General features: G+C 49.7%; 1 protein-coding gene across 1 annotated transcript in view; it reads right to left on the bottom strand.

Moving 5' to 3' along the window:
- LOC136627209 (zinc finger protein 585A-like) overlaps nt 1-27,711 on the bottom strand; it is a 132,981-nt gene that overhangs the window by 57,246 nt on the left and 48,024 nt on the right. Inside the window, exons 11-14 of the mRNA XM_066602139.1 lie at nt 24,003-24,075; nt 22,887-22,984; nt 21,176-21,266; nt 4,511-5,971 (exon numbers count right to left, since the gene is read on the bottom strand). Coding sequence (XP_066458236.1) covers nt 4,511-5,971; nt 21,176-21,266; nt 22,887-22,984; nt 24,003-24,075 — 1,723 coding nt within the window. The remainder of the gene's footprint in view (nt 1-4,510; nt 5,972-21,175; nt 21,267-22,886; nt 22,985-24,002; nt 24,076-27,711) is intronic.

Here is a 27,711-nt window from a genome sequence, read left to right as displayed (position 1 = left end):
TGTACTGCGCATGTGCCGACCGGCGGCGCGCGTCCCCTGCAAGGATCTAGAAAGAGCACGGTCCCGGCTGAAGAAGGAGCTACTGAGCACGTGCGGATGAGAAGAGGCTCGTTCCTGCACCGACGAGAGCTGCTGCGGCCCAACAAGAAGACCAGAAGATTTCTTGTTGTAACCAGGGATGACCGAGGAGCAACACGGAGGGGGGGGGCACCCCTACAGGTAAGTCAAAAACTTCTGTTTGCCTAATTTACCATGCACAATGTATATTACAAAGTGCAAACAGAAGTCATGAGATGTAATCGTTATGGCCGGACAACCCCTTTAAGTAGTGATATTGGTCTATAGGCGTCGCCCTCAGTGGGGTCCTCACCAGGTTTTAACAACACTATTATTGGTGCTCCATAAAAAGAGGGGGGAGGTGAGTTCTCTTGATACGTCCATTGCAGAGCATCATATAGTACTGGGGACAAATGAGCCATAGATTTCCAATATACTTCCAGTGGAAGACCATTCGGTCCAGGAGATTGGGTTAATGCCATGTCCTCTATTGCTGGGGCCTCTACTGGATCTGGGATGGGAAGACAAGGTCTGTAACGGATTTATTCCCCAAGGAGGTATATAGCTCCGTATCATATTCCTTAGATCCAGTCCCAATGGGTTGAGCATCTGTGAGGATCTGCCCATCAGCTGCAGAATTAGCTTGTCCCTTCTGTTTAATGAGGTTGGCCAGGAGAGGGCCGGACTGATGCTTCTGAAGACGAGTCGGTCCTCGCCAATGTGTTGGTGTCTGGGGAGTTTGTTCTATACAGCTCCCTGCTGTTCTATCAGGATATCTACCTGGGAGGTCATCCTTTTGATATAGTTGATCTGAAGAAACCTCTAAGGCCTCTTTCCCACGAACGGATTTCCGCCGCGTAACTCGCGGCGAAAATCCGCTGCGTTGCCCGCAGCTATTATGTTCTACTGAACCTAATAGCTCAGGGCACACGGTGCGTAATTCCACCGCGGAATTACGCACCGTGATTTCACCCGTCCTCACCCGGGGCATGCTCTATTTGCCGCGGGTGTACGCGCTGACGGCTTCCATTGCAGTCAATGGAAGCCGTCCGTTCACGCTATCTCCCGCTGTAACACAGCGCAAGATAGCGTGAAAACTCTTTCCCGCCTACCGCCGCCGCGTCATATGACGGTGGGCGGGGAAGCGTCATGCGGGAGCGAAGAAGACGGATCCGCTGGTAAGTATAGGGGCTCTGGGGGGCACCGTGACGGGCTTCGCCGCGGAATATTACGCGGCGGAGCCTGTCACGCTCGTGGGCAGCCGGCCTAAGAGAGGCTTTAAAGGATCTCCTTTTAGTGCTTCCCGTGTTTCTTCTTCATGTATCTGAAGAAACAGAGAGATTTGGCCTGAGGAAGACTGACTGCGTTCAGTCGAAACGTCGCTGTATGCAAAAACTGGGGCCATAACAAGGAACTTTGGGTGAACATGACGCTTCTGGTGAAATGTCGTCCCCCGGATGCTGCTACACTATTGGTGGTGATTATATGGATATCGGACGACGAGTCCTCATCCAGTCAGCGGGCATCAGTGCCCAGAAGTGCCCCCTGGTAAGTATGAGGTGGGGTGTCTGTGGGCTGCAACCATATACATTGGTCAGGTATACAACCTTGTGATCCTATCAAATTTAACCAGAAGGGGTTAAAGCTTCCAAGTAGGGTCGAAATATTGTCCAAGGAGTTGTAAATTAACCCTTTCCAATCCACTGCCTGACACCTAAAGACATTCTGACTGAAGGCTGTACAGCTTCTGATGTCGGAAGACATCCGGCAGGGTATTCTTACTGTATATTACTGGCCGCTCTGTTGTCAGGGGCCCCAGCAGTACTGGCTCTAGCCAGCAGATGGTGTTGTTGTATAATGGCAGAAAGAGAAAGCCCCCTAGGAAACCCTGAAACCAAAATTGGATTGCAAAGGGTTAAGAAGGATCAGACTATGGTCTGATATCCTTCTAGTGCCATGAGTTACTGATATTAAATAAAGGGTAAGTGTTGGGGAGCTGAATATACAGTCTATGCGGGACAAAGACCCTCTACCAGGGGAATAACAGGTGTATTCACTCGTACAGTACTTGGGTTTTTAACCCGTTTAGGGCCAGCCACAGTAAATTTACGGCGGTGCTCTAAGTCTCCTGCTCTGCAATCAGTCAGAGGCAGGAATGGGTTATTAGCTGTCAGTGACAGCTGATAACCCGGAGCAGAAGGCAGGAGGGGTTTTTAACCCTTCCTGCCTTCTGCTTCCCCGATATACAGTGCTCAATGAGCACTGTGTGGGCAAAGTGAAAGTAAGAAGTACTTTCACTACAGGAGCCTGGGGGGGGGGGGGGGTCGGTCATGTGACCTCCTGGGATTCCCTGCTATGCAGAGCTGGAGGGTCAGACTAGACCCTGGCAGCTCTGCAGGTGACTAATGTCACCACAGGGGTTGCTTTCCCCTGTAACTAGGGCTCCTATGTGGGAAAGTATCAAATAAAGGGAAAAAAAATGTGCATGTCCCCCAGAGGCCGTATATGACATCATGGGGGACACAGATAGTAAAAAACACAATTACATAAATAAGTAAGACAAAACAACAGAATAAAACAATACATACATAAGAGAGAGAATAACACAAAGCAGACGCCAACAAAAACCGTCACCGTATGTGCCCTGTAAACCAAAACCATACATACTATATATCAAAACGTCCGACACAAATAGAGGAACCCGTTACCGTACTTTGTTTTTTTAAATTATTTTTATATTTACACAAAAATAAACTATAAACGTTAAAAAAAATTATTTTTTTAGCATTTTAGCCCCAATAAAACTAAAAAACGGAAAAAAAGTCAGTGAAAAAGACTAGAGATGAGCGAGCGTACTCGGAAAAGCACCACTCGCTCGAGTAATTGGCTTTATCCGAGTATCGCTGTGCTCGTCCCTGAAGATTCGGGTGCCGCTGCGGCTGACAGGTGAGTCGCAGCGGGGAGCAGTGGAGAGCGGGCGGGAGAGAAAGATCTTCCCTCCGTTCCTCCCCGCTCTCCCCTGCAGCTCCCCGCTCCGTGCCAGCACCCGAATCTACAGGGACGACCACAGCGATACTCGGATAAAGCAAATTACTCGAGCGAGTAGTGCTTATCCGAGTACGCTCGCTCATCTCTAAAAAAGATATAAAAAAATAGTCCTATGTGTCACGGAAAAAAAACGCAGCAAAAATTATTTTGGTAGCTAAAGGAAAAAAAATGGAGCAGTAAAACCGCCACATGGGTAAAATCCCTAAAAAGTGTCTGGTCCTTAAGGTACAAAACAGCCTGGTCCTTTAGGGGTTAAAGCACCATAAATGCACCCATCCGCTTCATGAGTGAGTCATGGGGAGTAGCGAGGACTTGCTGTGGATTAAATCTATCCTTAATAGGATCCATAATCTGATTAAAATGCCCCATACATAAGACTTCAGCCAGCGGGTAGAGATGTGCGAACGTTCCTGCTTGTAGAACATAGGTGTTATCATGTAGGGGGGGTAAATACAGAAAATGACATGTTGTATCGCATTAATATCAGCGTGTACAAAAAAAGCTTTATTTATCCCATTACACAGCGACGTTGCGGCTGGTCACGGACTAATGACATACACTTAAATAGCAGTCCACAAGTAATGGACCACAGATCCCAGATGTGCCACCCCCCCCCCCCCCCCCCACAATGGAGTTTACACAAGCATGGGAGCTTTATTAACGAACATATTTACATATAAGGTATATTAATTAACATATAAGCAGAAGATCGCAATATGTAGTGTAGCCTCCAATGCCATGCCACCATCCACCAGCGTCCGTGGTCCCTGTGGTGTGCGGGATCTCATGGTCAATGTGAAATCCATCCGTGACGTCATTTGATGTATACGGCACATGTGCGGGTCTTGTTTAGGGCCCGCAAGATCTTGGGTTGCCGTCAGTCCATGATGTCATTTCACGAGGAGAGTGCAGGCAGCCAGCCACTCATATCATCTGTGGGACAAGACTGCTGCCGTACGCATCAAATGTCATGGATGGCTAACAGGATGACCATGAGATGGCAATGGAGGCCACACCAGATTCTGTGATCTTCTGTTTATATGTAAATATGTTAACCATATACCTCACATGTGGTTGTACTGAGTGCAGGTGATTTGTATCTCCCAGAGCTCTGGATCCCAGACATGAGCAGCTGCGCTGGCATCCCCACAAATTAAGCCTGCGGCTTTGGCTGCTTGACTAGGCCGCAAACCTCTGCGGCATCAGATCAGGCCGTGAGACAACTCAAAATACGCGTCTCCACTCGGGGATGGCTGTTGAGATGGTTGTGGAGGTGTCTGAGGAAGCAGAAGGCCCAATGGCAAGAGATAAGGAATTTGCCTTATCAGAGCTCTCCTGCTGCACGTCCGCTGATGACGTCACGGCACCGCTACTTTTGTGTGAACTTTTTGATGTCGCAGTAAATGTGCTTTGCGATGAAAACATTTCCCACATTCTGGACATAAAAATGGTTGATCTCCTGTGTGAATTCTCTTATGAACAACCAAATCCGATTTCATTGCAAAACATTTCCCACATTCTGTACAGAAAAACGGCTTCTCTCCTGTGTGAGTTCTCTGATGTGTAACAAGGTTTGATTTCCCTGCAAAACATTTTCCACATTCTGGACATAAAAAAGGCTTTTCTCCTGTGTGAATTCTGTGATGTTTAACAAGGGCTGATTTCTGTGCAAAACATTTCCCGCATTCTGAACAAGAAAACGGCTTCTCTCCTGTGTGATTTCTCTGATGTGCAACAAGTCCTGATTTCCATGCAAAACATTTCCCACATTCTGAACAAGAAAACGGCTTCTCTCCTGTGGGACTTCCCTGATGTGTAACAAGGACCGATTTTCCTGCAAAGCATTTCCCATATTCTTTAGATAAAAACGGCTTCTCTCCTGTGTGAATTATCTGATGTGAAACAAGTCCTGATTTCCGTGCAAAATATTTCCCACATTCTGAACAAGAAAACGGTTTCTCCCCTGCGTGAATTCTCTGATGATTAGCAAGTGCTGATTTCCATGCAAAACATTTCCCACATTCTGAACAAGAAAATGGCTTCTCTCCTGTGTGAATTATCTGATGTGTAACAAGGTGTGATTTCCATGCAAAACATTTCCCACATTCTGAACAAGAAAATGGCTTCTCTCCTGTGTGAATTATCTGATGTGTAACAAGATATGATTTCCCTGCAAAACATTTCCCACATTCTGGACATGAATACGGCTTCTCCCCTGTGTGACTTCTCTGATGTGCAACAAGGTGTGATTTCGATTGAAAACATTTCCCACATTCTGAACATGAATACGGCTTCTCCCCTGTGTGACTTCTCTGATGTTTAACAAGAGATGATTTCCCTGCAAAACATTTTCCACATTCTGGACATGAATACGGCTTCTCCCCTGTGTGACTTCTCTGATGTGCAACAAGGTGTGATTTCCATGGAAAACATTTCCCACATTCTGAACATGAATACGGCTTCTCCCCTGTGTGACTTCTCTGATGTTTAACAAGAGATGATTTCCCTGCAAAACATTTCCCACATTCTGGACATGAATACGGCTTCTCCCCTGTGTGACTTCTCTGATGTGTAACAAGATGTGATTGAACACGTTTTGCATGTTCTTTACATGAATACGGTCTCTCCCCTGTGTGGGCTCCTTGATGTTCTCCCCTTCTGTGACGTGGATTCTGCTTATGAGCCTGTGATGAATCAGTAGATGGGATTTGTATAAGAGGATCAGATGATAGATGTTTGCTGTGAAGGGCTGAGGAGATATCTGGGATAATGGCAGTTTCTTCATATGTATCTTCAGTGATACCACAATCCTCTGCTTTACAATCTGCAGATACCACACGTCCCTCTGAGCTCCTGATACCGTCATCTGCCAAGGAGAACACTTATTATTTAATACTACAGACCGTAAAAATGATACTGATATTTTATAACATTTCCATACAAATAACAAGTCATGTAGACAAATGTAATCATCATCTAAGGGTGCTTTTACACATGATGACGGTCGCCAGAGTAATCCCTCAAAAGAGCCATTACGGACAACTGTTGGCCCATGTAACCATGAGTGCTGACAGAGCGAGTGAGAATCGCCCACCCGTAGAAGTCGCTTGGTTTGCAGCTCACTTATAGACCCAGCGATTGTCAGTGCAGAAAACATCACCAAAAACTGCATACGTGAATCAGGACTTACAAGTAACTAGTTCTGGTTTCCATCAGTAACATGGGGGGCCTAGTGGGGCTGAAAAGGGTCATAAAAAGGAACTTGCAGCAGAGTCCTCCACAAGCCTCCGGTTCCGGTCCCCAGAAATAGTACATTCCATACAGATGGAGTTCGGCCATTTCTGCACAAAGATTAGTTTCTGGTTTTCCATAAAGAACTCTCAGAAAATGTCCCCTGAAGCCGGATGTCAGTAACACGGGGTGTACAGCAAATATATAGCTGCTCATCCATAAACAGCTTAGGACATACAATAATTCTATACGCTGCCACATCAGACCGGGGTGAGGCTGGGGGCAGGGAGGCATGTGCCACCCGAGCTGGCCCCCCGCACGTTAATGGCCATTTAGTTGGCCCCAAACTTAAAGATATGGAGGCACCTGCCGCTACTAGTGCTGACAGTCTTACCCATGGTACTGCTGTGTTCCGCTCTCTCACAGGCTGACAGAATGATCTCTCTCCTCCCTCCGCGGCTCCAGCACTCACTGTAATCTGACTGACCGCTCCGAGGGATAGAAGCGAGGTCACACTGTGAGTCTGTGAGAGAGAGTGCACAGTGGAGGATGGTGGAGGCAATGAAGGATGATGGGGGCTGTTGGGGGACAGTGGAGCATGATGGGGGCTGTTGGGGGACAGTGGAGCATGATGGGGGCTGTTGGGAGACAGTGGAGCATGATGGGGGCTGTTGGGAGACAGTGGAGCATGATGGGGGCTGTTGGGAGACAGTGGAGCATGATGGGGGCTGTTGGGAGACAGTGGAGCATGATGGGGGCTGTTGGGAGACAGTGGAGCATGATGGGGGCTGTTGGGAGACAGTGGAGCATGATGGGGGCTGTTGGGAGACAGTGGAGCATGATGGGGGCTGTTGGGAGACAGTGGAGCATGATGGGGGCTGTTGGGAGACAGTGGAGCATGATGGGGGCTGTTGGGAGACAGTGGAGCATGATGGGGGCTGTTGGGAGACAGTGGAGCATGATGGGGGCTGTTGGGAGACAGTGGAGCATGATGGGGGCTGTTGGGAGACAGTGGAGCATGATGGGGGCTGTTGGGAGACAGTGGAGCATGATGGGGGCTGTTGGGAGACAGTGGAGCATGATGGGGGCTGTTGGGAGACAGTGGAGCATGATGGGGGCTGTTGGGAGACAGTGGAGCATGATGGGGGCTGTTGGGAGACAGTGGAGCATGATGGGGGCTGTTGGGAGACAGTGGAGCATGATGGGGGCTGTTGGGAGACAGTGGAGCATGATGGGGGCTGTTGGGAGACAGTGGAGCATGATGGGGGCTGTTGGGAGACAGTGGAGCATGATGGGGGCTGTTGGGAGACAGTGGAGCATGATGGGGGCTGTTGGGAGACAGTGGAGCATGATGGGGGCTGTTGGGAGACAGTGGAGCATGATGGGGGCTGTTGGGAGACAGTGGAGCATGATGGGGGCTGTTGGGAGACAGTGGAGCATGATGGGGGCTGTTGGGAGACAGTGGAGCATGATGGGGGCTGTTGGGAGACAGTGGAGCATGATGGGGGCTGTTGGGAGACAGTGGAGCATGATGGGGGCTGTTGGGAGACAGTGGAGCATGATGGGGGCTGTTGGGAGACAGTGGAGCATGATGGGGGCTGTTGGGAGACAGTGGAGCATGATGGGGGCTGTTGGGAGACAGTGGAGCATGATGGGGGCTGTTGGGAGACAGTGGAGCATGATGGGGGCTGTTGGGAGACAGTGGAGCATGATGGGGGCTGTTGGGAGACAGTGGAGCATGATGGGGGCTGTTGGGAGACAGTGGAGCATGATGGGGGCTGTTGGGAGACAGTGGAGCATGATGGGGGCTGTTGGGAGACAGTGGAGCATGATGGGGGCTGTTGGGAGACAGTGGAGCATGATGGGGGCTGTTGGGAGACAGTGGAGCATGATGGGGGCTGTTGGGAGACAGTGGAGCATGATGGGGGCTGTTGGGAGACAGTGGAGCATGATGGGGGCTGTTGGGAGACAGTGGAGCATGATGGGGGCTGTTGGGAGACAGTGGAGCATGATGGGGGCTGTTGGGAGACAGTGGAGCATGATGGGGGCTGTTGGGAGACAGTGGAGCATGATGGGGGCTGTTGGGAGACAGTGGAGCATGATGGGGGCTGTTGGGAGACAGTGGAGCATGATGGGGGCTGTTGGGAGACAGTGGAGCATGATGGGGGCTGTTGGGAGACAGTGGAGCATGATGGGGGCTGTTGGGAGACAGTGGAGCATGATGGGGGCTGTTGGGAGACAGTGGAGCATGATGGGGCTGTTGGGAGACAGTGGAGCATGATGGGGGCTGTTGGGAGACAGTGGAGCATGATGGGGGCTGTTGGGAGACAGTGGAGCATGATGGGGGCTGTTGGGAGACAGTGGAGCATGATGGGGGCTGTTGGGAGACAGTGGAGCATGATGGGGGCTGTTGGGAGACAGTGGACAATGATGGGGGCTGTTGGGAGACAGTGGAGCATGATGGGGGCTGTTGGGAGACAGTGGAGCATGATGGGGGCTGTTGGGAGACAGTGGAGCATGATGGGGGCTGTTGGGAGACAGTGGAGCATGATGGGGGCTGTTGGGAGACAGTGGAGCATGATGGGGGCTGTTGGGAGACAGTGGAGCATGATGGGGGCTGTTGGGAGACAGTGGAGCATGATGGGGGCTGTTGGGAGACAGTGGAGCATGATGGGGGCTGTTGGGAGACAGTGGAGCATGATGGGGGCTGTTGGGAGACAGTGGAGCATGATGGGGGCTGTTGGGAGACAGTGGAGCATGATGGGGGCTGTTGGGAGACAGTGGAGCATGATGGGGGCTGTTGGGAGACAGTGGAGCATGATGGGGGCTGTTGGGAGACAGTGGAGCATGATGGGGGCTGTTGGGAGACAGTGGAGCATGATGGGGGCTGTTGGGAGACAGTGGAGCATGATGGGGGCTGTTGGGAGACAGTGGAGCATGATGGGGGCTGTTGGGAGACAGTGGAGCATGATGGGGGCTGTTGGGAGACAGTGGAGCATGATGGGGGCTGTTGGGAGACAGTGGAGCATGATGGGGGCTGTTGGGAGACAGTGGAGCATGATGGGGGCTGTTGGGAGACAGTGGAGCATGATGGGGGCTGTTGGGAGACAGTGGAGCATGATGGGGGCTGTTGGGAGACAGTGGAGCATGATGGGGGCTGTTGGGAGACAGTGGAGCATGATGGGGGCTGTTGGGAGACAGTGGACAATGATGGGGGCTGTTGGGAGACAGTGGAGCATGATGGGGGCTGTTGGGAGACAGTGGAGCATGATGGGGGCTGTTGGGAGACAGTGGAGCATGATGGGGGCTGTTGGGAGACAGTGGAGCATGATGGGGGCTGTTGGGAGACAGTGGAGCATGATGGGGGCTGTTGGGAGACAGTGGAGCATGATGGGGGCTGTTGAGGGACAGTGGAGGATGATGGGGCTGTTGGGAGACAGTGGACAATGATGGGGCTGTTAGGGACAGTGGAGGATGATGAGTGCTGTTGGGGGACACTGATGATGATTAGGGTTGTTCGGGGGATGATAAGGACTGTTAGCAGGACCTTGGAGGATGATGGGAGTTGTTTGGGGACATGGGAGGATGATGAAGCCACTTGGAGATGGACATGATGTGGTATGATAGTATTTCGTGTTGAAAGCTTCATCTGGGTCACAATACTAATTGATACCACAGAGTGGGGGTCACATAATTAATTGGAGCATCAGAGGGAGTCACATTACTAACTGATGCCACAGCAGGGCGCAATATTCCATATCCCAGGTGACAGCACATGGGGAACGGAGGGGTGGGGGGGGCACCACAGTGGGCATATTATTGGGGGGACACTGAGAAGTTCACTAGGGGTTGCAGCAGCCGCTCGATGGGGGGAGTGCACTGAAGCAGTTTTGGCTGCAACAAATCTTAGTGGTCGTCTGGGCCCAGAGAGAAGAACAGATTATATATTATACCAGTGGGGGGAGGGGCATTCTGGGGGCTCCATGGGTTCTTTGTACGCCCCTGCTTCTACTTGCAGCCTGCTCACTCAATAGTTCCCTGTCATGTCTGAAGTTCTGGTCAGTAGACCTGCAGTCGTTATGGGACACATCTGTAAAATGTGCCCTTAATGCGCTCGTCTGGAACTGGTCATTGAAAGAGGAAATACAATTCCTGGTTCTGTATAAGTGCACAGAGCTTGGCTCTGGTGCTGTATTAATGTACTGAGCTTGGTGCTGGTATTGCATCTATATACATCACTAAGCTTGGTTCCAGTGCTGTAACTATGTTATGACTTTGGTTCTGGTGCTGTAACTATGTTATGACTTTGGTTCTGGTGCTGTAATTATGTTATGACCTTGGTTCTGGTGCTGTAATTATGTTATGACCCTGGTTCTGGTGCTGTAATTATGTTATGACCTTGGTTCTGGTGCTGTAACCATGTGATGACCTTGATTCTGGTGCTGTAAGTATGTTATAACCTTGATTCTGGTGCTGTAATTATGTTATGAACTTGGTTCTGGTGCTGTAACTATGTGATGACTTTGGTTCTGGTGCTGTAACTATGTGATGACTTTGGTTCTGGTGCTGTAACTATGTGATGACTTTGGTTCTGGTGCTGTAACTATGTAATGACTTTGGTTCTGGTGCTGTAACTATGTAATGACTTTGGTTCTGGTGCTGTATGTATGTTATGACCTTGGTTCTGGTGCTGTAACTATGTTATGAGCTTGGTTCTGGTGCTCTAAGTATGTGATGTTTTTGGTTCTGGAGCTGTAACTATGTGATGACTTTGGTTCTGGAGCTGTAACTATGTGATGACTTTGGTTCTGGTGCTGTATGTATGTTATGACCTTGGTTCTGGTCCTGTTATCATGCAATGACCTCGGTTCCGGTGCTGTATTTCTGTATTAGGATTGGTTCTGGATGAACAAGGATGGAAGGGCACATTGTGGCTGGTCACACACAACCAGACCATGCTCACCAACTGCGGCCAGTAGCCATGTAATTATGCCAGTATGTTAGTGGCCAACTGCACCACGTGTTTCCACTCTTAGGGTGCGTTCACACATGGCAGATTTTGATGCAGGTCCACACCAAGATCTGCATGGAAATCCCCAATATATGGTGTGGATTTTGCTGAGATCTGCAGCTGATTTCACCCCTTGGATTGAAGCAGTGACATTTGATGCAGATCAGCATCTAGATCCGCACCAGTGCTGGAGGCTGAAACGTGGGAGTTGTTGTGGATTCTCCTAAGCAGAAACGTGTGAACGCACCCTGATGTTGGGCCGCTACTCATGGGCCTGTGATTTCTGCCCCCCAGCCCCTGACCATTACACAGAGCGGCCATGAGATATACTGGTCACCCATATACTGAGATTAATGGGAACCCCAGGGGACGAGTGAGGGAGGGGGAGCAGAATGGCCAGCGGGAAGCAGAGCAACCTGTCAGTGACCACTGGGGAAGCTCCTTAGAGGGATCCAACCCTCCTGAGATACGATTACTACTGCTAGTGTGCAGAGTGCTGGCGATCACTGCCGTGGCTCAGGACACATTGATGTCTTTATTGACAAGCAGGAAGCAGCCAGCAGTCAGCGGGGCCGCTGTAACCATTTATTCTGCCCTGATGGCGGTTCTGGGGGCGTGCCCTAGTGAGTAAGGTGACCAGACGAGCTCAGGAGAGCTCCATCCTCGGGCCTAAAGAATCATCTGTCATCCGGCTTCTGCTGGACGTGATGCAGCCTATAGTCACCCCACATTATTCTCTCCTGCCACCGGGAATCATTGAGAGACCTTATAAGGTCTTACCAGTGACTGAGCTGTGGCCTGGTAAGATATCCTAGACCTAAAAGTCCCCAATGACAATTACTGGGTGCCGGCACTCGGAGGGCCCACCTTAAGTCCTCCTGCCCACCTGTCATCCATTTTATGTGTAGTTAGATCACATTGGTCGTTCTTCAGCTGCCCCTCCACCATCTACTCCTGCCTGATGCTGATCACATGTAGAAGGGCCATTGTCCCACCTTCCCTGGACCAGAGCTCTCTTCTATCACCGGTGTCTGTTGGTGTAGGACTAGCACGAGTACCCCACATTGTGTGACCGCGCACTTGTTAATGAAGGCTTAGTGAATCCCTCACCCAGCAGCCGGCTTCTCGCAGACCTTGTGGAGCCAGGATGTATATTTAGGTAAAACCTTTTAATAACGACTATTGGTTGTGTAACGGACTTGTAATGATATACACCCTGCACCGGCTACATGCAGGAATTCTGGGAGGTGGTAAATAAAAGTACCAGAGGGCTCCCCGTTATATTATAACAGCTCTGACCGGGGGACGCCTTCACTTCTGGCTACGCTCTCCTATACCTAATATACGCCTCCCACCTGCATGGCCCCTTACAAGCAAACAAAACTCACTAATGGGGTGCAGCAGATTGCACAACCTGGTGCGATGGGGGACACCGAACCTGGTGCGCCAAGCACACCTCAGGGGTCTCCTCCTGGGCCCGACGATTGCAGATGTACTAAAAGCTATTACAGAGATCCATGCTCACTGAGAAAGTTGAGGTTTTACAATCCGAGTATGGACTATTGCGGGAGGATGTCAATAGTCTGCGAGAGCGCACTACTACAGTGGAGACGGGGTCTCTGACCTAGAGGGCACAGTCACAACACTCAGGCGCGAGAACAGGAGCTCAAATCTGTCACCTCAGCCCAGCAACTGGAGATTCATGACCTGAAGAATCACTCCTGTAGATGTAATATCAGGTTGGTCGGCCTGCCGAAGGGAGAAAAGGGGAGACAACCCTGTGAATACCAAGAATCACTACTCCGGGGCTTCTATGGCTCTGACTCCATCTCAGACCTCTTCTGTGTGGAGCACGCACATCGTATCCTGACTAAACCCAAACCTCCGGGGGCGCCACCGTGCACATTTATAGCCAAGCTCATGAACTACAGGGATAGAGATAAAGTGCTGGAACTGAACCAGAAGAGGGATCCCCTACAAGTACAAGGCCAAAATGTGAGAATCTTCCCCGACTATACCCTGTAGGTGCAGAAGCGTCGCCAGAAGTACACAGAGGCAAAGAGTCTCCTACACTCCAAACAGCTGGACTATGCAAGGCTGTTCCCGGCTAAACTAAAGGTGATCAGCGACAACCAGGCTCATTACTTTGATAGACCGGAGGGTGTGATCACCTGGTTGGAGCGACAATAGATCCGGAGTGCACTGTGACAGTTTAAAGGGACTGAGCTGTGGAGATGAGTATGGATGCTTCCTACTGTCACCATGGACAATGCTGCCTGCCTTTACGGAGGGGAGACAGATTCTCCTGGGGGGGGGGGGGGGGGGGGGGGGGATATGTGATTGTTTGTTACACTAAGTTACAACTCACTCATGCTGTACCATAACTGCACTGATGTAACTGCTAGTAAAGGCCCATTTACACAGAGTGATGATCGCTCAGAAATATTGCTAAAAAGCGATCGCTTGAGCAATAATCGTTGCATCTAAACGCACGCCATTGTGCACGTTTTGCGCACTGCTAGTTGATCGTTAAATTCAGTCCAACCTAAAAATCATCATTCAGCCTTATTAGCAGTTCTCCACGGGGAGTGCTGACAGCATTGTTTCCTGCTGGGGAACAAAGGAGCTGAAAGCTGATAAGAGCCCTCTGGCTATTACCTGCTTTCAGGGAAGGAATCATTTGCACACTTAATTGTTCTTTAGGTAGCTGAGTAGCTACTTAATAGTTTATGCAAAATGATCGCTCAAAGCTGTCACTCAAACTATCATTTGAGCGATCTTTGAGTGATCTTTGAGTGATCAGCGCTCCGTGTAAATGGGCCTTTACTGTTTAGTGCCTCTCCTCTCTTCCGGTTCTTGACCATTTTACCCCCTTTTCTTGACTTGATTTATATTGCCTTGTGCGGCTGTGGCCTTTCCGAGTTTCCCCTTAATTCCCAATGGCTAATAAACGTAAACTGATCTTCTGGAACGTTAAGAGACATTATTTCTACAGTAAAGAGAGCTTTAGTGTTTAGTTTCCTTAAAAATGACTCCCCCAATATCCTCTTGTTGCAGGAGACGCACCTACAGGGTTCTAGGGCTATGGCACTCAAACGTGCATTTGTGGGCTCAGCCTACCACGCCATATACTAGATGTGTGACAATCCTGGTGGACAATCCTGGTGGCTAAATCTATGCCATTTACCTTTGACAGGCTACACATTGACCTTAATGGCTGTTTCCTTACAATGCAGGGCTTCTTCAACGGACAATTCCTAACCTGATGTTGGTCCTCCACATTGTATATTCCTAGAATCATAAAATGGCAGAGTTGGAAGGATCCTCCAGGGTCATCGGGTTCTCTGGGGTCATTGGGTCAAACCCCCTGCTCAGTGCAGGATCACTAAATCATCCCAGACAGATGTCTGTCCGCCTCTGAAGACTTCCATTGAATGAGAACTCCCCACCTCCCGTGGTAACCTGTTCCACTCATTGATCCCCCTCACTGTCTAATATCTAATCTGTGTCTCCTCCCTTTCAGTTTCATCCCATTGCTTCTAGTCTTTCCTTGTGCAGATGAGAATAGGGCTGATCCCTCTGCACTGTGACAGCCCTTCAGATATTTGTAGGCAGCTATTAAGTCTCCTCTCAGCCTTCTCTTCTGCTAAACATTCCCAGATCCTTTAACCGTTCCTCATAGGACATGATTTGCAGACCGCTCACCATCTTGGTAACTCTTCTCTGAACTTGCTCCAGTTTGTCTATGTCTATTATAAAGTGGGGTGCCCAGAACTGGACCCAGTATTCCAGATGAGGTCTGACTAAGGGAGAGTAGAGGGGATAATGACCTCACGTGATCTAGACTCTATGCTTCTCTTAATACATCCCAGAATTGTGTTTGCCTTTTTGGCTGCTGCATCACATTGTTGACTCATATTCAGTCTATGATCCATTCGTATACCTAAGTCTTTTTCACATGAGCTGCTTAGCCCAATTCCTTTTTGAATACTCTCTCTTCCCTAGTATTAGCTATCCCTCCTTGCTTTTGTGTCGTCGGCAAATTTGATCAGTTTCCCATCAGTTCCTCCTCCAGATCATTTATAACAATGTTGACCAACACTGGGCCTAGGACAGAGCCTTGTGGTCCCCACTTGATACATTCTTCCACTTGGATGAGCAGCCATTTATGACCACTCTCTGAGTACGATCACTCAGTTCTGAATCCACCTAACAGTTGTCTTGTCAATCCCAGATTGGGTCATTTTCTCAATAAGTATGGGATGAGATACTTTGTCAAATGCTTTACTAAAGTCCAGATATACTATATCCACCGCATTTCCCTGATCAACCCAGTCAGTGATTCTGTCATAGAAGGAAATTAGATTAGTCTGGCATGACATGTTTGTTACAAACCCATGCTGGCTCTGGTTAATTACTCCATTCTCATCCAAGTACTTGCATACAGGCTGTTTAATAATTTGTTAAAGGATCTTTCCCAGTACAGAAGTCAGGCTCACAGGCCTGTAGTTTCCTGGATCCACCTTTTTTTCCTTTTTTGAAGATAGGGACAACATTTGCCCTTTTCCAATCTTCTGGGGCTTCTCCTGCTCTTGAGGAGTTTTCACAGATTCTGGCGAGTGGTTCAGCAATTACCTCCCCTACTTCCTTTAGTATCCTAGGATGTAATTCATCTGGACCTTGAGATTTGGATTCATGTAAGTTAGCTAAGTGTTCCCTCACCATCTCTCTGCTTACAGATAGCCTGTATTCTTATATTCCCTCATTAGCACAGGGAAGATTAGTTGATGTTACATCTACTTTCTGAGAGAAAACAGATACAAAATAGGAATTAAAAAATTTGGCCTTCTCAACATCATTCCTAATCAATTCACCATTTTCATCTTGTAAGCATCCAATAGCATCTTAGACTTTTCTTTTGCTTTTGACCCCCAAAATCCTTTTTTATTGCTTTTGGCCTCTGGTGCAAGCCTCAATTCACCATTAGCTTTTCTGACACTTGCCCTACAGTTTCTGCAGACCCCATTATCTTCTTCTTTAGATATTCCCCCCTCTTTCCATCTGATGAACATATTTAGCTTCATCTTTAACATGTGTACAAGTTCTGTGTTTATCCATCCGGGTCTCTTTAAACGCTTCCCATTCTTCCTTCTTTTAGGGATTGGTAACGATTGTGCTTTGAGAATCTCATTTCACAATATTTCTCACCAATCTTGGATTTTTCTGTCCTTAAGAACATCCAGCCGTTGGATTCTTCCTCTTTCTTAGTTAATTAAAATCTGCCTTTCTGAAATCCAACCTTGAGGTCTGAGTCTGCTCAGGTCTTCCTCCCCTTGTTATCCAACATCCAAGGATATCATGATCACTGCCTCCTAAGGTCCCAGCCACCCTTACTTCCTCAACCATTCCCTCCCTGTTGGTAAGAATTAAGTCCAAGGTAGAGGAGAAAACAAGGGGATCTGCTACCTTTTGAAAGATAAAGTTGTCAGCAAGAGCGGATAAGAATCTGTTGGATCCATTACTTCTACCTGAGAGATTCCCAACAAATGTCTGGATGGGTAAAATCTCCCATGAATCACTATGTTGGGCTTCTTTGGGAGCTTGGCCATCTGATGTAGAAAGAGTTCCTCCATATCTTCTGCTTGTCCAGGCGGCCTATAGTAAATGCCTACAATGGTGTCCTTTCTGTTGTTCTCTCTTTGTAGTCCTACCCAAACAGTTTCTACAGAACTCCCAGCTCTGAAGCTTGAATCTCTGTGGAGATGAAGGTTCTCCTAACATACAACACAACACCTCCCCCCCTTTTATTAGGTCTGTTTCTAATAGATACATTGTATCCTACAAGCCTTGTATCTCAATCATGTGTATCATCCCACCAAGTTTCTGTGATGCCTATGACATCATATTTTTCTTCCTGTGTTAGGAGCTACAATTTCAGGGGTTATTCTGACGGGCATTATGGATCAACAAGGTGGGTGTGTGTGTGTGTGTGTGTGTGTGTGTGTGTGTGTGTGTGTGTGTGCGGGGGTATTTAAACAGGCTGAACTAGATGGACATTGTGTTAATTCACCCCAACATACTCCTTGTTTGTTTCCCATGCTCTGTGCATTTGTGTACAAACATGTTAGTTTGTGATTGGGGTCTCTTACTCCTCTACTTGCCTTCTGAATTTTTTGTCTTTGTTCTTTCTTTCCACTTCTAATAACAAGGTTCTTAAATGTATTAATTAGCTGTATATTTTTACCTTTCACTTCCCTTCCCATATTGTTCTAGTTTAAAGCTCTCCTAATGAGTGAAGCGAGGAGGCTGCCAAATATAGGCTTACTTGTTTTTGTGAGCTGCAACTCGTCTCTAGCAAGCAGTCCATCATATACTGTAGGTGCTTCTCTCCATGGTCTAGAAATCCAAATCTTTGCTGACGGCACCATCCATGTAGCCAGTTGTTCACCTCTAGAATCCTGTTCCATCTCCTTATTCCATGGCCATACACTGGGAGGATAGATGAGAAGACCACCCATGCTCCTAGTTCCTTCACCTTCTTTCTGAGGTCTTCACAGTCTCTGCAGATAGTTGCAAGGTCCTTTTTTCCAGTGTCATTAGTCCCTACATGTATGAGTAGGAATGGGTGTTGTTCTGTAGGACTGAAGAGTCTTGACAGCCTAATCAGACACATCTGTGATTTGTGCCCCTGGAAGACAGCAGTCCTCTCGTGAGGTATCAGGTCTGCAGACAGCGGCCTCTGTTCCCCTCAGTAGGGAATCCCCCAAAACCACCACTCTCCGTTTCTTCACAACACTTTTTTCACCATCCAAGAAGACTCTGTGCACTTACTACATGGTTCTTTGTGGGTAGAGTCATTTCATGCTGCACCTCCTCATTGCTCCTCTGTGGTAGAACCTGGTACTGGTTCCTGATCAGTATGGGTGCTGGCTGACTCCTGATCCTCCGACTTCTTTGGGTTACATGCTTCCATTCCTTGGCTTCAGCAGGTACACTGGACATTTCTTTTCTTCAACATTCTGAAGACTGTCATGCTGTGCCAAGAAAATCCTCACCTTCCTTAATGAGTTACAATTTAGCAATTTTCAAGACTCTGCACCTTTTCCTCCAGTTGAGAGACAAGCTTGCAGTCCTGAACAGTAAAGTTTCGATTTTGCTTGTCGGTCTGTATACATATAGCATACGTTGCAGCTCCCCATATGGCCCCTCCCCTTCCATGTTGATGTTCACTTCCAAAAGTCAAGAATTGTAGTGAATATACCTAACCTATAAGATACTATTAAGGTTTGGTGATCACAACTGAGCAGCTAGACCCAGCTAATTCCAGCAATCTTCACGCTTACAGGGATTCACTCATCCCAGAATGCACAGGAAATGCACATGTTATCTGGGTCTAAGTCTTCATGTTGTATATTCTGTTATCTGCCTCTATGTCCCCATGTTGTATATTCTGTTATCCGGGTCTATGTCTCCATGTTGTATATTCTGTTATCCGGGTCTAAGTCTTCATGTTGTATATTCTGTTATCTGCCTCTGTGTCTCCATGTTGTATATTCTGTTATCCGGGTCTATGTCCCCATGTTGTATATTCTGTTATCCGGGTCTATGTCCCCATGTTGTATATTCTGTTATCCGGGTCTATGTCCCCATGTTGTATATTCTGTTATCAGGGTCTATGTCTCCATGTTGTATAATCTGTTATCCGGGTCTATGTCTCCATGTTGTATATTCTGTTATCCGGGTCTATGTCTCCATGTTGTATATTCTGTTATCCGGGTCTATGTCTCCATGTTGTATATTCTGTTCTCCGGGTCTATGTCTCCATGTTGTATATTCTGTTCTCCGGGTCTATGTCTCCATGTTGTATATTCTGTTATCCGGGTCTATGTCTCCATGTTGTATATTCTGTTATCCGGGTCTATGTCCCCATGTTGTATATTCTGTTATCCGGGTCTATGTCCCCATGTTGTATATTCTGTTATCCGGGTCTATGTCCCCAAGTTGTATATTCTGTTATCCGGGTCTATGTCCCCAAGTTGTATATTCTGTTATCCGAGTCTATCTCCCCATGTTGTATATTCTGTTATCCGAGTCTATGTCTCCATGTTGTATATTCTGTTATCCGAGTCTATGTCCCCATGTTGTATATTCTGTTATCCGGGTCTATGTCCCCATGTTGTATATTCTGTTATCCGAGTCTATGTCTCCATGTTGTATATTCTGTTATCCGGGTCTATGTCCCCATGTTGTATATTCTGTTATCCGGGTCTATGTCTCCATGTTGTATATTCTGTTATCCGGGTCTATGTCCCCATGTTGTATATTCTGTTATCCGCATCTATGTCTCCATGTTGTATATTCTGTTATCCGGGTCTATGTCCCCAAGTTGTATATTCTGTTATCCGAGTCTATCTCCCCATGTTGTATATTCTGTTATCCGAGTCTATGTCTCCATGTTGTATATTCTGTTATCCGAGTCTATGTCCCCATGTTGTATATTCTGTTATCCGGGTCTATGTCCCCATGTTGTATATTCTGTTATCCGAGTCTATGTCTCCATGTTGTATATTCTGTTATCTGGGTCTATGTCCCCATGTTGTATATTCTGTTCTCCGGGTCTATGTCTCGATGTTGTATATTCTGTTATCCGAGTCTATGTCCCCATGTTGTATATTCTGTTATCCGGGTCTATGTCTCCATGTTGTATATTCTGTTATCCGGGTCTATGTCCCCATGTTGTATATTCTGTTATCCGCATCTATGTCTCCATGTTGTATATTCTGTTATCCGGGTCTATGTCTCCATGTTGTATATTCTGTATATTCTGTTATCCGTTTTTTTGCCTCCGTGTTGTATATTCTGTTATCCGGGCCTATGTCCCCATGTTGTATATTCTGTTATCCGGGTCTATGTCCCCATGTTGTATATTCTGTTATCCGGGTCTATGTCCCCATGTTGTATATTCTGTTATCCGGGTCTATGTCCCCATGTTGTATATTCTGTTATCCGGGTCTATGTCTCCATGTTGTATATTCTGTTATCCGGGTCTATGTCCCCATGTTGTATATTCTGTTATCCGCATCTATGTCTCCATGTTGTATATTCTGTTATCCGGGTCTATGTCTCCATGTTGTATATTCTGTATATTCTGTTATCCGTTTTTTTGCCTCCGTGTTGTATATTCTGTTATCCGGGCCTATGTCCCCATGTTGTATATTCTGTTATCCGGGTCTATGTCCCCATGTTGTATATTCTGTTATCCGGGTCTATGTCCCCATGTTGTATATTCTGTTATCCGGGTCTATGTCCCCATGTTGTATATTCTGTTATCCGGGTCTATGTCTCCATGTTGTATATTCTGTTATCTGGGGCTATGTCCCCATGTTGTATATTCTGTTATCCGGGTCTATGTCCCCATGTTGTATATTCTGTTATCCGGGTCTATGTCTCCATGTTGTATATTCTGTTATCCGGGTCTATGTGTTTATCTTCGGTAATGTGATCAGCGTCCGTTCCATCAGATCAAGAGTTGGTCAGTGTAAAAGGACCTTCAGTCCCAGAATTGGAGAACTACTCCCCCTCATCAGTACAGATATGATATAATGGTAAGTAGTTCCCGCTCACATTGGTGTGCTCCACGCCTGCGCTGTAGATGTCATCATGTGTCATCGCCTACAACGGTCGGATATTTCATCCAGATTTAGTATAATGGGGGATATACAGTGGAGACTGACCGATCCCAGAGCTTATAGATCTACAGGAGTATCAGCAGCCGCTGACTGAGGAGAATCTGTGACTTCCCTGCTGTATTCAGTGGTTATTACTCACCTGCAGGAATCTCCTCTTTACACCGCTGATCGCCCCTCACATTCCTCTCTGTAGCATTAATATTGGGCAGATCTTCACCCGGATACAAAAGCTGTGAGACAAATATTGTAAAAGTCAGCAGCCGGTTGGAGAAGTTGTGTGGGACGTCTTACAGGACTAAACAAGATCATTAATGACCATGAGGACCAGAACTGACCCGACAGTAGTAGTCATCAGTCATGTCAGAGTGGATGCCCTTTAGGGTTCAATTAAAGGGATTCTGTCAGCAGGTTCATGCGGTTTGGCTTGGAGCTCCGAGTCGCGGAGGGGGTCATGCTGGCTTTTCCCTCCTGCATCATGCCGATTGACAGCTTTCTCCCCTTTTGTGTACAGGAAGAGAACAGTCAGTCTGTATGCTGCAAGCGGGGAGAAATCGGCATGGCCCCCTCCACGACTCAGAGCTCAACTTTAAACTGAATTAATCCCTTTCATTCTATACATTTTTGTAGGTATATTTGATTCTACATATCAGGGGTCAGAACAGTAGCATCTCTTCCATCATCTATTATACCCAGGACTGTAACAAGAGGGCGCTCTAATAATTATGTATAATATATGAGGGGTCACTACAGAGATCTCTCCATAATCTATTATACCCAAGACTGTAACAAGGGGGCACTGCAATAACTATGTATAGATATATCAGGGGTCAGTACAGATATCTCCCCCATCATCTATTATACCCAGGACTGTAACAAGGGGGCGCTCTAATAACTATGTATAGATATATCAGGGGTCAGTACAGAGATCTCTCCCAAATTTTGCAGCCACTCAAGGGTTTTTGACCAACTGTCCTCTCCAGTCTCTGGTGGCAGCCGGTGATAGCGCCCTCTTTCTGCCATGTCTAGATAGTGTAGGCAGCGTTCCTGTAACTTTGAGCTTGTGAGCTGCATCCAGCTAGATCTCCAGGAACATTCAGTGCCTTTGTATTACTTGCATCCCTCTCCTTGTTTGAACAAGGCAATGATAGTCTCTCTTACCTTTTTGGACCAGTCTCTTGCCTTATCCATAACCAAACATCGCAGTCACCAAAGCTCTCGCCAGTCCAGGTGTCTGATGTATTTTCTCTCAAGCACACCTGATGTAACTGATGAAGCCCTTGATTAGTTGCACCCGGTGTGCTTGAGACAACTGATCTACAAACGTGTGCTTTTGTGAGGGATTCTATTCAGGGGTGAATAATTCTGGGATGCCAGTTAAACGGCCAATGCGGCATTTTGTGGAGGAGTCAGAGGACTACTTGTTGTTTCAGTTGTGTTGAGCTATTTACATTGTTCTGGTTTGATGGCAATAAAACAAAAAGGTTTGTAAATTTGGCTAATAAACCTGATCTGCAATGGGGGAAGAAGAGTTCTGATTGCAGCTCTATGAATATAGCAACTGACTAAATGCCTCCTTCAGTACAGGACAATATTCTGTTAGCTTTAGCACCAGCTGATTGGCATTGTGCAGGTAGTCTATGGTTTACACTGCAGAACCTAACATTTGTTCCACACTAAATCTCACACTGGATGCCCAAAGAGGTAGAAGTGCAATCCTATGACTGATGACACCAGACACCATTTGTAACCCGTACCGACCATCGCCATCAGGAGGAAAGAGTAGAGAAACATTTAGTAGGAAGCTGCATTACATTCTATAGAGGATTTGAAGATCTTTCAGCCTCATCTACCTGCTGGTTCTCCGGAACATTTGGCTTTTCTTCTGGACAATCCAGGGAATAAAGACGGCTGGGACATTTCTCTGGGGGGTTTCTTTCCATGAGTCCATCTGTAGGAAACACACAGTGACAGAATAGATTATCACCAGGTGATGAGCAGAGGATGGGCTCTAGGTGACCCCCAACGACCGATCCCCTTCTTACAGAGGATGGGCTCTAGGTGACCCCCAATGACTGATCCGCTCCATACAGGTGATGGGCTCTAGGTGACCCCCAATGACTGATCCCTCTCCATACAGGTGATGGGCTCTAGGTGACCCCCCAATGACTGATCCCCTCCTTACAGATGATGGGCTCTATGTGACCCCCAATGACTGATCCCCTCCTTACAGATGATGGGCTCTAGGTGACCTCCAATGAATGATTCCATCCTTACAGATGATGGGCTCTAAGTGACCCCCAATTACTGATCCCCTCCTTACAGGTGATGGGCTCTAGGTGACCCCCATTGACTGATCCCATCCTTACAGATGATGGGCTCTAGGTGCCCCCCCCCCCCCCCAATGACTGATCCCCTCTATACAGATGATGGGTTCTAGGTGAGCCCAATGACTGATCCCCTCCTTACAGATGATGGGCTATAGATGACCTCCAATGACTGATCCCCTCCTTACAGGTGATGGGTTCTAGGTGACCCCTAATGACTGATCCCCTCCTTACAGATGATGGGCTCTAGGTGACCCACAATGAGTGATCCCCTACTTACAGGTGATGGGTTCTAGGTGACCCCCAATGACTGATCCCCTCCTTACGGATGATGTGCTCTAGGTGACCCCCAATGACTGATCCCCTCCTTACAGGTGATGGGTTCCAAGTGACCCCAATGACTTATCCCCTCTTACAGGTGATAGGCTCTAGGTGACCCCCAATGAGTGATCTCCTCCTTACAGGTGATCGGTTCTAGGTGACCCCCAATGAGTGATCTCCTTACAGATGATGGGTTCTAGGTGACCCCCAATGAGTGATCCCCTCCTTACAGGTGATGGGCTCTAGGTGACCCCCAATGACTGATCCCCTCTTACAAGTGATGGGCTCTAGGTGACCCCTAATGACTGATCCCCTCCTTACACTGCTGATCAGCCCTTATATCCGGCTCTTCTGCTTCCTCAACCTCAAGCTTAATAGCAATCAGATTTTCACCCTAAACAAGAGAAAAAAAGGTTTGCCCAGAAAATGTTATGAAGTGGTGGTTACAGAAAAGTTTATTAGAAAGCTGCATTACAAACGATAGAGGACTTGAACGGGATTTATGGTATAACTTACCATAAAATCACTTCCTCGTCCTGTTCATTGGGGGACACAATATAACTTTGGGTATAGCTTCAGCCACTAGGAGGCGACACCACGTATAAAAGTCGCAGCAAGCCCACATTCACGCTGAGGTCGATCAGGCAGGAAAAAGGCAGGACTATGGCGCTTACGATTAGAGCCCAATAGCCTTTGGGGGGGGGGGGTGAGGAGTGGACAGCAGGCCTCCACTGCGTAGGCCCAAGGCTGGGGCTCCATTAGTCCACCAACTACAGAGCAGTGACCATTGCAGGCCGCCTTGTGACACAGTTCGCCTCTCGGTCACAGCCTCTGCCACATCGGACCGTACACGCACAAAAACATCGGTCTCCCCGCAGACAACAAAAAGGTACGAAAAACGCCACACGGTGGCCACAACACACAGACAGGCCGCGCGGTGGCCACAACACACACACACACAGGCCGCGCGGTGGCCACAACACACACACACAGGCCGCGCGGTGGCCACAACACACACACACAGGGCGCGCGGTGGCCACAACACACACACACAGGGCGCGCGGTGGCCACAACACACACACACACACACAGGGCGCGCGGTGGCCACAACACACACACACACACACACACACACAGGCCGCGCGGTGGCCACAACACACACACACACACAGGCCGCGCGGTGGCCACAACACACACACACACACAGGCCGCGCGGTGGCCACAACACACACACACACACAGGCCGCGCGGTGGCCACAACACACACACACAGGCCGCGCGGTGGCCACAACACACACACACAGGCCGCGCGGTGGCCACAACACACACACACAGGCCGCGCGGTGGCCACAACACACACACACAGGCCGCGCGGTGGCCACAACACACACACACACACACAGGCCGCGCGGTGGCCACAACACACACACACAGGCCGCGCGGTGGCCACAACACACACACACACACACACAGGCCGCGCGGTGGCCACAACACACAGAGGCCGCACGGTGGCCACAACACACACAGACCGCACGGTGGCCACAACACACACAGGCCGCACGGTGGCCACAACACACACAGGCCGCACGGTGGCCACAACACACACAGGCCGCACGGTGGCCCCAACACACACACACACACAGGCCGCACTGTGGGCACACACACACACACAGACAGGCCGCACGGTGGCCACAACACACACACAGACAGGCCGCACGGTGGCCACAACACACACACACAGGCCGCGCGGTGGCCACAACACACACACACAGGCCGTGCGGTGGCCACAACACACACACACAGGCCGCACCACACACACACAGGCCGCACGGTGGCCACAACACACACAGGCCGCACGGTGGCCACAACACACACACACAGGCCGCACGGTGGCCACAACACACACACACAGGCCGCACGGTGGCCACAACACACACACACAGGCCGCACGGTGGCCACAACACACACACACAGGCCGCGCGGTGGCCACAACACACACACACAGGCCGCGCGGTGGCCACAACACACACAGGCCGCGCGGTGGCCACAACACACACAGGCCGCGCGGTGGCCACAACACACACACACACAGGCCGCGCGGTGGCCACAACACACACACACAGGCCGCGCGGTGGCCACAACACACACACACAGGCCGCGCGGTGGCCACAACACACACACACAGGCCGCGCGGTGGCCACAACACACACACACAGGCCGCGCGGTGGCCACAACACACACAGGCCGCACGGTGGCCACAACACACACACACAGGCCGCACCACACACACACAGGCCGCACGGTGGCCACAACACACACAGGCCGCACGGTGGCCACAACACACACAGGCCGCACGGTGGCCACAACACACACACGCCGCACGGTGGCCACAACACACACACACAGGCCGCACGGTGGCCACAACACACACACACAGGCCGCACGGTGGCCACAACACACACACACAGGCCGCACGGTGGCCACAACACACACACACAGGCCGCACGGTGGCCACAACACACACACACAGGCCGCACGGTGGCCACAACACACACACACAGGCCGCACGGTGGCCACAACACACACACACAGGCCGCACGGTGGCCACAACACACACAGGCCGCGCGGTGGCCACAACACACACACACACAGGCCGCGCGGTGGCCACAACACACACACACAGGCCGCGCGGTGGCCACAACACACACAGGCCGCGCGGTGGCCACAACACACACACACAGGCCGCGCGGTGGCCACAACACACACACACACAGGCCGCGCGGTGGCCACAACACACACAGGCCGCGCGGTGGCCACAACACACACAGACCGCACGGTGGCCACAACACACACAGGCCGCACGGTGGCCCCAACACACACACACAGGCCGCACTGTGGGCACACACACACAGGCCGCACGGTGGCCACAACACACAGACAGGCCGCACGGTGGCCACAACACACAGACAGGCCGCACGGTGGCCACAACACACACACAGGCCGCGCGGTGGCCACAACACACACACAGGCCGCGCGGTGGCCACAACACACACACAGGCCGCGCGGTGGCCACAACACACACACACAGGCCGCACAGTGGCCACAACACACACACACAGGCCGCACAGTGGCCACAACACACACAGGCCGCGCGGTGGCCACAACACACACACACAGGCCGCGCGGTGGCCACAACACACACACACAGGCCGCACGGTGGCCACAACACACACAGGCCGCGCGGTGGCCACAACACACACACAGGCCGCGCGGTGGCCACAACACACACACAGGCCGCGCGGTGGCCACAACACACACAGGCCGCACGGTGGCCACAACACACACACACAGGCCGCACCACACACACACAGGCCGCACGGTGGCCACAACACACACAGGCCGCACGGTGGCCACAACACACACAGGCCGCACGGTGGCCACAACACACACAGGCCGCACGGTGGCCACAACACACACAGGCCGCACGGTGGCCACAACACACACAGGCCGCACGGTGGCCACAACACACACAGGCCGCACGGTGGCCACAACACACACACACAGGCCGCGCGGTGGCCACAACACACACACACAGGCCGCGCGGTGGCCACAACACACACACACAGGCCGCGCGGTGGCCACAACACACACAGGCCGCACAGCGGGGCTGTGTCGCACAGTAATAAATCAGTGCCTCTAGTGGCAAATAACGCCGGCTGGATGTGGAGCGACCGTTCCCCTTACGACTGGTTGCTTTTACCTGGACGCCGGGACCGAGAGCCCATGAGCCGAAAAAGGTAGAGGGCTGAGGGGCAGACAAATAGTGGGACTGAGAGGAACTAGCGCTGATACGTGGGCCACTACAGGAGGGCTCCCTGGACAGAGGGGAGCTACCTCTATGGTGAGATCTGCCACAGGACGACTCCCGAGAAAGGGAACCATCTTTATCTCTATCCGGCCGGCTTAAAATGGCTGCCGACATACTAGCCAGACCGGAGACTGCCGTGGCAAGTACCTGGCTGACATGAGC

Source organism: Eleutherodactylus coqui, chromosome 5 (genome assembly GCF_035609145.1).
Source record: "Eleutherodactylus coqui strain aEleCoq1 chromosome 5, aEleCoq1.hap1, whole genome shotgun sequence".
Classification (NCBI taxonomy): Eukaryota; Metazoa; Chordata; class Amphibia; order Anura; family Eleutherodactylidae; genus Eleutherodactylus; species Eleutherodactylus coqui.
This window is presented reverse-complemented; position numbering and strand designations above follow the sequence as displayed.